Here is a 13,076-nt window from a genome sequence, read left to right as displayed (position 1 = left end):
ACCAGCTGGACAGCAGGATTCTCAGGATAGGCTCACTGGAATCAGATGACCGGATCAAACTTGGCAGCACCCATGTTTGGTTTAGGAGGGAAACTGTGTTTGTGTCACATGTGGCTGCAGATCTGCCACACTATGCAGTGGATGCAGACCATGCTGATAGCAACCGGACCTGGAGCATACTGACAGCTTGGACAGGCACTTGAGAGGTAAGAATGTCTGTTTAATTACCCGGACCGTGACAGTTTGACATCAATTGTGGGGAAAATATTAGAAGGAATAATAAAGGATAGCATACAGGAGTACTTGGATACCTCCAATGTTATTAATAGGAACCAGCATGGTTTCATGAGGGACAAGTCATGCCAAACTAACTTTAGCTTATACGAGAAAGTGAGCAAAAATCTTGACCAGGGTAACGCTGTAGATGTGGTCTATTTAGATTTTGCAAAAGCCTTCGACACAGTGCCTCACAAGAGGCTGATTTTCAAACTGAAAGAGCTCGGCCTAGGAAATACCATTTGTACTTGGGTAAATAATTGACTAGATAACAGGGAACAGTGAGTTGTAATGAATGGGATGTTCTCCAACTGGGCCACTGTATTCAGTGGAATACCGCAAGGGTCGGTACTCGGGCCACTACTGTTCAATATATTTATTAATGACCTAGGAATAGGTCTGGAAAGTACGGTATCAATTTTTGCAGATGATACCAAAGTATGTAGGGTAATCAACTCAACCAAGGATTCAGAGTCCCCACAGAATGATTTACTTAAAATGGAAGTTTGGGCAATTAAATGGAGAATGAGGTTTAAAATTGAAAAATGTAAAAGTCATGCACTTTGGAAAAATAACCATGCATCCTACAAATTAAATGGGGAGAACTTAGAGGAGACGGTATTAGAAAAAGATTTGGGGGTGCTCATTGATAATAGATTTAACAACAGTGCCCAATGTCAGAGTAACGAGGGCAAATAAGATATTATAATGCATAAAACAGGGAATTGAGACAAAGGATGAGAGTGTAATCCTACCATTATATAAATCACTAGGTGATTCATCGCGCCCTACGGGCGCTCTTCACACCGTCGTTTGGGGCTATGCCCCGTTAACCCCTGCACGCCTTTGAACATACGCAGGCCGGTAGATAACAGATCCAGAAGCACAGGGCAGTATAGAGGGCATACAGAAATGGGGTCCGGTTGAGAAAAGATAGAGAGGCGGTGGGGGGGGGAGGGAATGTACAGAAACGCTGTGCGATCGGTAAAGGATAGGGAGAGTCAGGGTGGTAGGGAGAGGATAAATAGAGGCAAGGTGTTAGAGAGAAAATACCGTTGCAAGAGGCTACGAACCGTTAACCCCTGCACGGGCTTCAGCTGTGCTATAATTGTTATTAGATGGAGTATTACCTGGTTAGCCCTTTGTGAGGGCGTGAAGAGTGGCTGCAGGGCACAATGAATAACATAGTGTAGTATATACTGCTAGTGTATGCAGCGCAGCTTATACACACAGTGGTCACAGGTATCAGAGCCACGTATACACACAATGGACACAGGTAGCAGCGCAGCGTATACACACAGTGACCACAGGTAACGGAGCCGCGTATCCACACAGTGGCCAGAGGTAGCAGCGCAGCTTATACACACAATACTCACAGGTAGCAGAGGCGCTTATACACACAATACCCACAGGTAGCAGAGGCGCTTATACACACAATACCCACAGGTAGCAGAGCCGCGTATACACACACAGTGCCCACAGGTAGCAGAGCCGCTTATACACACGCAGTGCCCACAGGTAGCAGAGGCGCTTATACACACAGTGCCCACAGGTAGCAGAGGCGCTTATACACACAGTGCCCACAGGTAGCAGAGGCGCTTATACACACAGTGCCCACAGGCAGCAGAGACGTTTATACACACAATGACCACAGGTAGCAGTGGTGCTTTTACACACAATGGCCCCCGGTAGCAGGGTCACTTCTACACACAATTCCCATAGGTAACAGAGGCGCTTATACACACAGTGGCCACAGGTAGCTGAGGCACTTATACACACAATGGCCACAGGTAGCAGCACCATTTATACACACAATGGCCACTTTTAGCAGCTCCGCTTATACACACAATGCCCACTGGTAGCAGTGTCACTTATACACACAATGGCCACAGGTAGCAGTGGCGCTTATACACACAATGGCTACTGGTAGCAGAGTCGCATATACACACAGTGTCGCTTAGACACATAATGGCCACAGCATTAGTGTTTCTTATTAATCCAATGTCCATTGGTAGCAACTATACTCACAGAAGTTAAGTGTGTGTGTGGGGGGGGGTTTGGAAAGGGGGTGGGTTCAGTGAGGTGGAGGTGCGTATCCGTGCCACTGATCACCCCGATTCAGGGAATCACTTGTAGCAGCTGCGGATGATGTCCGAGGTGCTATGTGTGGTGGTGGGGTGGGTGCGGGAGGGGGTCCAGAGGTGTTGCGGGTAGTGGATGGGTGGGTGCAGTGGCACTGATGGCGGAAAGGGTGCAGAGGTGCTGTGGGTGGGGGAGGGGGTATAGAGGTGCTGCGGGTGGGGGAGGGGCGGCTGCGTAAGGGGAGTGTAGATGCTGTTGGTGGGGGAGGGGTGGGTGCGGGGGGCTGTGGATGAAGGAAGGGGTCTGGAGGTGATGTGTGTGTGGGAGGGGCGATGTAGGGGGGTGCGTTTGGACGTGCAGGGGGTTGAGCTTAGGTGATGGGTTTCAGAAGTGCTGTGGGTGGGGGAGGTGTGGGATGGCACGGATGGGGTATGTAGATGCTGTTGTGTCGCGGATGTGGGAGGGCTGAGTGGGGTGGAGCATGTGGGGGTGTAGTGGGGGAGAGAGGTGGGTATGGGGGTGGGGGAGGGGAGGGGGGTGCTGCGGGTGTGGGTGCAATGGGTGGGGGAGGGGCGTGTGCAGTGGGTGGGGGCAGATGTGGTGGATGCCGCTGGTGGGGGTGGAGGGTGTGGGGGTGTAGCGAGGGGGAGAGGTGGGTATGGGGGAGGTGCGGGGGTGCTACGGGTGGGGGAGGGGGCGGGAGTGCAGCAGGCGGAGGAGGGTGTGGTGGATGTTGTGGGTTCGGCGAGGGTGGGATGGAGGGTGCGGGGGTGCTGCAGGTGGGGGAGGGGCGGGTGGGGAGAGTCGCGGGTGGGGGGTTTTGCGGGTTGTGGGTGCTACGGGTGGGGGCGTGTGCCGCGGGTGGGGGATGGATGTGGTGGGTGGTGGGGGTGCTGCGGGTGGGGGAGAGGCGGGGGGTGCTACGGGTGGGGGAGGGGGCGGGAGCGCAGCAGGTGGGGGAGGGGTGTGTGACGCGGATGTGGTGGATGCTGTAGGTGCCACGGGTGGGGGTGGGGTGGAGGGTGCGAGGGTGAGAAGTGGGTATGGGGATGGTGCGGAGGGTGCGTGGGTGTAGGAGGTGGGAGAGATGGGGGTGGGGTGGGGGAGGTAGTTTTCTTTTGTGGGTTGTAGGTGCTACGGGTGGGGGAGGGGGGAGTGCTGCGGTTGGGGGAGGGAGTGCCGTGGGTGGAGGAGGGACGGGGCGGGGGTGCTGCGGGTGTGGGTGCTATGGGTGGGGGAGAGACATGTGCCGCGGGAGGGGGGCGGATGTGGTGGATGCTGTGGGTGCCGTGGGTGCTTGGGTGGGGGATGGGCGTGTGCCATGGGCGGGGGGCGGATGTGGTGGATGCCGCGGGTAGGGTAGTGGGTGCGGTGGGGGAGAGGTGGGTATGGGGGCGGGGGAGGTGGGGTGGAGGGTCCGGGGGTGTAGCGGGGGGGAGAGGTGGGTATGGGGATGGTGCGGGGGGGTTTGCGGGGTTGTGGGTGTTACGGATAGGGGAGGGGTGGGAGTGCTGCGGGTGGGGGACGAATGTGGTGGGTGCTGTGGCAGCCGCGGGTGGGGGAGGGGCAGGGGGTTCAGGTGGGAACGGATGGGCAGGAGGGTGCGGGGGGGTAGAGGTAGGTGTGGGGTGGGGGAGGTGCAGGGGTGCCACGGGTGGGTGGGGGTGGAGGGTGTGGGGGTGTAGCGGGGGGAGAGTTTGATATGGGGGTGGGGGAGGTACGGGGGTGCCGCGGGTGAGGGGTTTTGTGGGTTGTGCGTGTAACGGGTGGGGGAGGGGGCGGGAGTGCCGCGGGTGGGGGGTTTTGTGGGTTGTGGGTGTTACGGTGGGGGAGCGGGAGTGCCGCGGGTGGGGGAGGGGTGTGTGCCGCGGGTGGGGGACGAATGTGGTAGGTGCTGTGGGAGCCACGGGTGTGGGAGGGGTGGGGGGTGCTGCGGGTGGGGGAGGGGCGTGTGGCATGGGTGGGCTGATGTGGGTGGCACGGGTGGGAGGGTGAGGTGGATGTGGTGGATGCCGCGGGTGGGAGGCTTCGGGGTGCTGCGGGTGGGAGGGTGCTGGTGGCGCGGGCCGTGTGCCACGGGTGGGGAGTGGATGTGGTGGATTCTGTGGGTGCTGCGGGTGGGATGGTTCGGGGTGGCGCGGGCCGTGTGCCGCGGGTGGATGTGTTGGATGATGTGGGTGCCGTGGGTGGGGGAGGGGCGTGTGCCACGGGTGGGCTGTTGTGGGTGCCGCAGGTGGAGGTGGGAGGCTTCGGGGTGGCGCGGGGCATGTACCGCGGGTGGGGGTAGATTCTGTGGGTGCCGAGGGTGGGAGGGTGCGGGGTGGCGTGGCCCGTGTGCCGTGAGTGGATGTGTTGGATGATGTGGGTGCCGCGGGTGGGAGGGGGGGCGGGTGCGGCTGTCAGCGGTCGTCCACGGCACAATTCCCCTCCGGACTGTGCGGCAGCGGTAACTGAGAGTCCTGCTTACAGTCCCCGGCTGCACTGTCACCAGGGTGCAGGGACTGGAGGAGGGAGAGAGGGGACTGGGCGGAGACGGGGAGGGGACTGGGCAGGGATGGGCGGACCGAGGGAGGGGACTGTTCCTGCCCTGCATCCAGCCACTGTGACTCCGCCCAGCGTTACGGCCAGGCACAGAGTCACAGACCTGGCCTATTATATAGGAGATAGGTACGGCCGCACCTTGAATATTTTGTACAATTCTGGACACCTCACTATAAAAAAGATATATTAGAGCTGAAAAGGGTTCAGAGACGAGCTACAACATTCATAAAGGGGTTTGAGGCACTGGAATACGAGGAAAGGCTTACTAGGTTAAATATGTTTACACTTGAGAAAGGTGTCTAAGAGGAGACATTTTTAATATATATAAATATACAAAGGGCCAATACATGGAGATATCAGGAGATTTGTTTATTAAGAGATCTTTACAAAGGACATGCGGACACCCTCTGAGGTTAGAGGAGAGGAAATTTCATACCCAAAGAATGAAAGGGTTCTTCACAGTAAGGGCAGTAAGGATCTGGAATTCTTTACCAGAGAAAGTCAGATACATTTCTAACTGAAAAAAATATTCAAGGATATAGCAATTAAAAAGATTGTATTGAATAACTATGGATATATCTGGTTATTTACAGAATAGTATGGGATCTAAATAAAGGTTGAACTTGATGGACAACTTGTCTTTTTTCAACCTTATTAACTATGTTACAAGAGAGAGAGAAGTAAGGACGAGAGAGAAGTGAGAGAGGTGAGGATGAGGTAGAGTGAGAGAAAGAGAAGTGAGGATGAGGGAGAGAGAGAATAGAGAGATGAGAGAGAGTCAGCCAGGGGAAGTATACACCTGCACTTACCCTGGCAGGGGGCTGGCACACAGCTTTCCTTTCCCCAGAATGTTAGTGGGCTCTCCCAAGCTGCTCCTGTATCCCTGCAGTGCTGATGCTGTAGCTGGCCCTGTGCTGGGGCTGGGATCCGGGACTGCCTAGGTTACAAGTCTCTTTCAGAGGGCCAGGGGCTCAGGCAGACATGCTGCAGTCAGTCTGCACACCGGGTGCTTGAGGGCATGTGGCCACGTGTAGTACCACGCACCATCTCCTAAGAGTCCCAACGCTGTGCTGCTGCTCCTGCTCTGTCCTCTTTCCCCCACGGCTGCGATGACTGTCCTCACACTTTTTGCAGGAGGTGCGGATGCCATTGGTGTACTTTTGCCCTGTAGGGCTTGTCGGAGGCATTAGCCATGGCTTGGTGCGGGGAATGGAGCGGAGGAGATGGACACATCGGGAATGGAGTGTAGCAGACACAGAGCTGCTGCTACACAACAAACCAGGACAAAGCTGCCACCCACCGAGCCCAGCACCGCTTTGCTCACATGCACAGGCAATTCAGAGCTGGATTGCTTGAGCCTAGAGAGAGGCTGGGGGCTGGTGGGGGAAAGCAGAGCAGAGGAGCATGCAGCAGACACAGAACTGCTGCTACAAGAGGATTACTCTGCGTTGCTGGTGGGCAGCAGAAGCCTGGGGTGAGACACACAAGTCAGTGAAGTCTCAATCTGCAGAGCTGCGGCAGGAGACAGCACCCTTAGAGCTTGGCGCCCTGTGCTCCTGCATAACTTGCAATATTAGACGGCCCTGGCCTCAGAGGTACAGGCAACCTCACTGAGGTGGGCCTCACTGCATGGGATCCCACTTCCTCGAAGGGATCAGGCTCCAGATTGTTTACTTGAATTATGCTTAATATGCATTATGTTACATTATAATGCAAAGTGCTGTGATGTATTTTCTACAGTGCATTGCTGTTATTAATCTGCTACATTATCAAGCATGCGCTAACAGTATTTACCATACATATATTTATCAAGGGGTCCAGACCATAGTTAGCCAAGCCTCTAATCATGTGCCCCTACCACTGCATTTCTCCGGTGGGCTCTTCATGCTCCAGTTCGACAGTGGTTCTAGTTAGACTCACTCACTGTCTGGGGAGACATGGTGGAAGTTGGAGGCACAAGTCACTAGCATACCCTTCCCTCACTTTCTGGCAGTGAGTATATGCTGGAACACAACTGTGAGAACCAGAAACTGCAGATACTGTACACAGTATTTTAAAATAAAATTCAGCTCCCTAAAAATGCTCATTCACCTCTTTCATTCAAAATGTAGTCAGGGGCGGATGTACTAAGCGGAAAATGCGGCAAACCCCCTGTTTACCGCATTTTCCTGATGTACCATCCCCCGGCCGGCAGGTCAGCGCCGCGGCAGGGTTCGCCAGCTTTAGCTGGCGATAGTCCATAGAAGCCTATGGGCTTCTCTCCGTGGCGCTGTGTGAGGGATCCGATCGGATCCCTCCCAGCATGCCTTGCGGCCACCCCCATCACCCTGCGCATGCGCAGACTGACTCCTGGGGCCGAATCCCGGAAGTCAGGCTGCCGCTGTGCATCACAGAGGACAGCTCTTATCGGAAGAGCTGTCCTCCGCAATGCTGATCGCATATGTAAGTACATATGCGATCAGCATCGTGGCGCAGGGCGGCGATGGGCGGCGATGTACATTAGTACATCCCGCCCTTTGCCTTTAATCTAATGTGAAGTGTGTTCTTCCTCTACCAAGGTTATTAATTATTTGCCAGATGTATATATTCATCAAACGTTGTTATACATTTAAAAGTAAATGAATACTTAGTTTTTGGAAACAGGGCTGAGAGGGGCTACCAAAATGCTTAAAGCTTAGGCGGTTCATCCAGCAGTTGTGTTTCACAGTACTCTGGCACAGATGCTGTCATGCAGAGCGGCTGTGCTATCTGCTTGGCCAGAATCACTGCTCTGATGTCACTGTAGTGTCTCACAGTCTCTCACATGCCGCTAAGGGTCACTGCAGTTGGTGAGAATTCTCAGACCTAGCTGCAGTGCTCTGAAATGCCACCATGATTGACTTTCAGAGCTGTGTTTATAAATGAATGCATCACATATGTGTTCTCATTTCTAATGATATGATTTCAAGTACTCTGCTCATTAGGCATATTTCATCCAAGAAATATCTGAAACAGCTGGGTTCCTTCTCTCTGGAAGTCCTTTAATCTATAAAGGGAGACATGCAGCCCTAATGTCACAATCACTTCTTCCTCCTTAAATATTGGATTTAAAAATTCCATCATAATTTGAGTTGAATGCACACTGCAAGTTCTTTTATTCAATATTCATATGTTCTTTTATTACACAGTTCTGTTTTATCACTGTTGTTTCCAATTGTAAAATGCAACTGTTAATAAATAATAAATAAATAAATTACACTATGCGCCATATGCCTGACATTGACTGGCACCGGCCCTGCTGATATAGTGAATGTTGGGTTGCCTGCACAGTCTATTTTTCCTTGCGATGCTGATCCCGTGGGACCGCACATCGGCATCACAAGGACTATACACACGGGGGGGGGGGGGGGGCAAAAAAGTTTCAGAGTAGCTCAGAACTTACTCAGTCGCTGCGATCACTTCAGCCTGTTCTGGCCCGGAACTGACGTCAGACACCCGCCCTGCAAACAACTGGACACGCCTGCGTTTTTCCAAAGACTCCCAGAAAATGGTCAGTTGACACCCACAAACGCCTTCTTCCTGTCAATCTCCTTGCAATCAGCTGTGCAAATGGATTCTTTGTTAAATCCATCGCTCAGCAACGATCCGCTTTTCACCCGTACGGCGCGCCTGCGCATTGCGGTGCATACGCATGTGCAGTTTGGACCTGATCGCAGCACAGCGAAAAACCTAGTGTGCAATCAGGTCTGAATGACCCCCACGGTGTGATATGCACTAACTTTCCTTACACTTTTCACTATATAGTCAAAATCATAAGGAAAGTTAAGTGCATACACATCTTAAGACCCTCCTCTCATTTTAACAATAACATCAGATGTGTCTCCATTGGGATAGGCAGATGACTCCCAACACATACAAGGAGAATGGTCAGGGAAAGAAAATAGACTTCCAGTACTTTAGAACTAAGAGCTGAGAAAATAACTTTTCAGTCTTATTAACCTCCCGAGAAACACTTTTCTGGACAATATGACATCTATGTCCTACATGAACAGAATGGGGAAAATCTTTTAATGTTCCTCCATGGAAGCTATGGACATCTGGCAGGAGACCATAGCAAGGAAGATAATTCTAGAAGCAAAAAACCTGCCTGGAGATATGATCTAACTGTCAGATTCCCTTTCATATCTTTGACTACCGTGACTTCCTAATTAGATGTTATGTCTATTTCTATTTCTATGACTAAGGACTATCACTATATACCACCACTACCGGATCCAGATAAGGACTTGTCTCTGTGCGAAGAGCTTTTTTTTTTTCCTTTGGACCAACCTCCTGTTTTAACCTGTATGCTTAGCAATCTATGGAAACCCACTAAAATTCTACACAGGCGAGCAAACTGCACACATCTCGTGGAACTGTGTGTGAGTCCATCAACAGGGTAATACCAGCTGACTGTCTGTCTGATTGCATATGTATATGGAGGATAAGTCTGTGTCTATATAAAAGTCTGAGATCCTGAATGTGGACACTGGCCTAATTAGCAGTTTATCAAACTATTTTTATTCTCAGAGATAGCGCCAAACGTTTTTATCTGTTTTATATTATTTTTAATAATGTGCTTATTGTTATTCTAATTAAATCCTTTTATGCAATTGATCCATCGTGTTTGCATTACTTAGAATAACAACTCATAGCGCTGGTACCATTTTTTATTCTACTATTAATCGTTGGGGCCTGACAAACCCTTTCCACCTGCTGTGACAGCGCGTCAGGGTATTTTCTTATATACTCTATTTCTAAGACACTGGGTTCTCTCTTAGCTTTGTCACTTCCAATATTAGGAGTTAAGCTTACCCTATTAATTTTCTCATACCCACGTTTTCTTAACCCCCAGAAGGGTACCAAATTATTTTCAAGGGTCACATCAAAACATTATGTAGAATTCTTTGGTGGAATTAAAGATAGTAAACAACAATGAAGAACCAAACTGTTGCATTTTCCCATGTTTATCTACTTACCTGGCTCTTACCCTCTTGTTAGAATATATAGCAGTTGTTTATTACCTGTATAAAACCTTACTGTACAGCTAAACCCTTTACCCTTTCAGGATACATTGGGGCAGATGTATTAACCTGGAGAAGGCATAAGGAAGTGATAAACCAGTGATATGAGCAAGGTGATAAAGGCACCAGCCAATCAGATCCTAACTGTTAATTTACATCTTGGATCTGATTGGCTGGTGCCTTTATCACCTTGCACATATCACTGGTTTATCACTTCCTTATGCCTTCTCCAGGTTAATACATCTGCCCCAATGTTTGTTACATAGTAGAGGCTGGTATTGATATTTTTCAAGCTGCTCAAAGTCTTGCCTCTTCAAACTTTCATGCATGCTGCAAGTTGATCATCTGCACGTACACTGGCAATCTTGTAATGAGGAGGCTTACCACCTATACCCTCCAATTAGCTTGATGGGATGGGAAATTTTCCTCACACTCTGATATTCTATCAATTTAAATGGATTATGAGTGCAGGTTTGACACTACTTAAAGGCCATGTTTCGAGAGGAACTACCAAAGTGAAGGTACCTCAAAAGGTCTTCTCTTACAAACATTTGTGCACAAGGCTAATTTGTCATCAATGTGGTCATATACATAACATTATTGGAAACCTATGATGAAAAAAGTTTAGGTCTCAGAGCAACGGACAGTTGTGTGGTAGTCTGCTCACCAGCTGTTGCCAGGCGGCAATCTCCCAGAGAACAAACTGTAGTTTGCAGGTATCTTTGCTCTGGATTGCCACCTAACAACAGCGCCCATCACGCCCTCCCAAAAATTACAAAGTTACTGTGCTTCCTGATAACTACTATACTAAAACATTATTCTATTATCTTTTGTTACATTCACATAAGTCCTCCGAGAGACTAGAAAAGAACACAGAGTCTAGTTCAGAGGTTCTCAAACTCGGTCCTCGGGGGCACACACAGTGCATGTTTTGCAGGTCTCCTCACAGAATCGCAAGTGAAATAATTAGCTCCACCTGTGGACCTTTTAAAATGTGTCAGTGAGTAATTAATACACCTGTGCACCTGCTGGGTTACCTGCAAAACATGCACTGTGTGGGCTCCCGAGGACCGAGTTTGAGAACCTTTGGTCTAGTTACACAAGTCCCTAAAAAGTGAGAAGCCTCAATTGTCTCTGTTCCTTTACCTGCAAAACAAAGGTTTCATTATAATATTGTTTTTTTATCCATAACTACTAGAAGACTAGCGGGTAATTGAAAATGTAATTTCTACCATATATTTAAATTCTCCAGTTGTGTACATTTATTGTTATTCCAATTGTAATTGTGTAAAATTATAAGAAAGCTATTTTAACTTCCATTTCTTGTTGGGTTATATATATATATATATATATATATATATATATATATATATATATAAAAACAGATGGTACTAGCGGCACTCAGAGTCTTGCACAATGTAAGTGAAAAAAGCCAAGAGCATTTATTATCAAGGTTTCGGGGGACGAACCCCCTTCCTCAGGACACTGCATGCAAACTAGTGACAAAACAACAGTGACAACTCTAAATACCTTACCGTCCTGCACCCCGTCATCCCCCGCCACGTCTGCGTTGTCTCGGTACACAGAGCCCACGCTTCCGGTCACGTGTGGCATCCAACGGCAGGAACTCGCATCATCCCGCAACCCGGACCCGCTTCTGACGAGGCTGTGAACAGAGGGGAACAGGTTACCATGGTGACAGTGCACAGCCAGCGCACTGCTCCGTGCACTGACTCATGAAACATAAATACATATACAAAATTCAAACAACAACATGCAGGCATTAATCGTGTAAACATTAAAATCACCAGTGTGCATATAAAAATGAATATTAAGACACACTACAGAACAATTCTGTGTGTGATGAATTGCATAACTATATATATAAAAAAGTGAAGAATGTTAATACATAAAATGCACAACACTAACGAGCCTAACCTTCTGCAATGACAAAAATACTACTAATAACAATCACAAACTATGCAGACTTCTAAAAACTTAATAAAGCTAGGCACACATAAGCACATATGTGCCGTCCCTTAACCTCTGATTGTATTTATTGTGTTTCCCTGGACATCGACTCCTATTCCTTATCTTTTAATCTTACTGATATGATTACTACGACCCACTGGACTGTACACTACTGTGTATCCGTGAAATGGGTGGGTAATGCGGATGAACTCATCCAATGTGGCCTGGTCTTTATGTATAATTACAAAACGCAATTTAAACTCAACTGTTCATTTAAACCTCGGGGATGGATGGTGTCAAGTCTATGGATCCAGCATACAGTATATGCATGCGTTATTTCTTCTCAGGGTTTGCCTTTCGCAAGGTTCACCAGTACTATTTGCCAAAATAATAAACTGTTCCGATCGGTTCAGAAAGTGTGGATATTGTTCTCCTTGTGTTTCAACACCTACAATACGAACCCTGAGATGTTCTTGTTATTGGGACTGCTACTAGTAAGCTTCCAAAAATCTGGACAGGCACAGCTTCAGTGATAGTGTCGGCAGGTTAGTTATATAAAAATGTCACTTCACTGTCTTTCAGTGGAGAATCAGGATGCTTGCTGCCCAAGCCCACCAGCTATTGCTACAGTAGGTGTCAATCCTATTGCCTAGAACAAAGAAAGTTTGCAGAGCATAGATTACTGCAATTTACAGTATTTTTAACAAAGAATAATGGTATTCACTTAAAAGTAGTAAGAGCCATCATTTCTAGGCATAACTTTAGTTGATGTCATTAACAATGAATGATGGGCCCGATTCCGACCTGATCACTGTTGTGGGAATTCACAAGGTGGCCGATTATGGATCGACTGCGCATGTGTATGGATCGTAGTGCGCACACACGAGGCCAAACTGCGAAAAATCCAGCAACTTTTTTGATCATTAGGCATAAGCAAATTGATTGACAGGAAGCCAGTGTTTGGTGGTGATAACTGGTCATTTTCAGGGAGTGTCAGGAAAAATGCAGACGTGGCCAATTGTTTTCCAGGAGGGCGTGTGACGTCAGCTCCGGCCCTGATCAGCCTGATTCTATCGCACTGTAGGAGTAAGTCCTGGGCTACGCACAGACTGCACAGATTGGAAAAATCATTTGATGGTGAGAGAGTTGCGAATGCATTTGCAG

The 13,076-nt window shown here is 49.1% G+C and overlaps 1 protein-coding gene across 8 annotated transcripts in view; it reads right to left on the bottom strand.

The window, feature by feature from the left end:
* Positions 1-11,606, bottom strand: part of LOC134909493 (uncharacterized) — a 37,985-nt gene extending 26,379 nt beyond the window's left edge. For 3 of the 8 annotated variants that reach the window (XM_063916421.1, XM_063916420.1, XM_063916419.1), the window contains exon 1: positions 11,477-11,572. Coding sequence is in view for 1 of the 8 variants with exons in the window: in XM_063916423.1 (XP_063772493.1) it covers positions 11,477-11,555 (79 nt within the window). In the remaining 7 variants the exon portion in view is untranslated. Of the gene's footprint in view, positions 1-11,471 lie in introns of all 8 variants that reach the window. The other 5 variants (XM_063916418.1, XM_063916423.1, XR_010175952.1 and 2 more) reach the window with 4 other exon arrangements.
* Positions 11,607-13,076: the final 1,470 nt, after the last annotated feature.

Source organism: Pseudophryne corroboree, chromosome 4 (genome assembly GCF_028390025.1).
Source record: "Pseudophryne corroboree isolate aPseCor3 chromosome 4, aPseCor3.hap2, whole genome shotgun sequence".
NCBI lineage: Eukaryota > Metazoa > Chordata > Amphibia > Anura > Myobatrachidae > Pseudophryne > Pseudophryne corroboree.
This window is presented reverse-complemented; position numbering and strand designations above follow the sequence as displayed.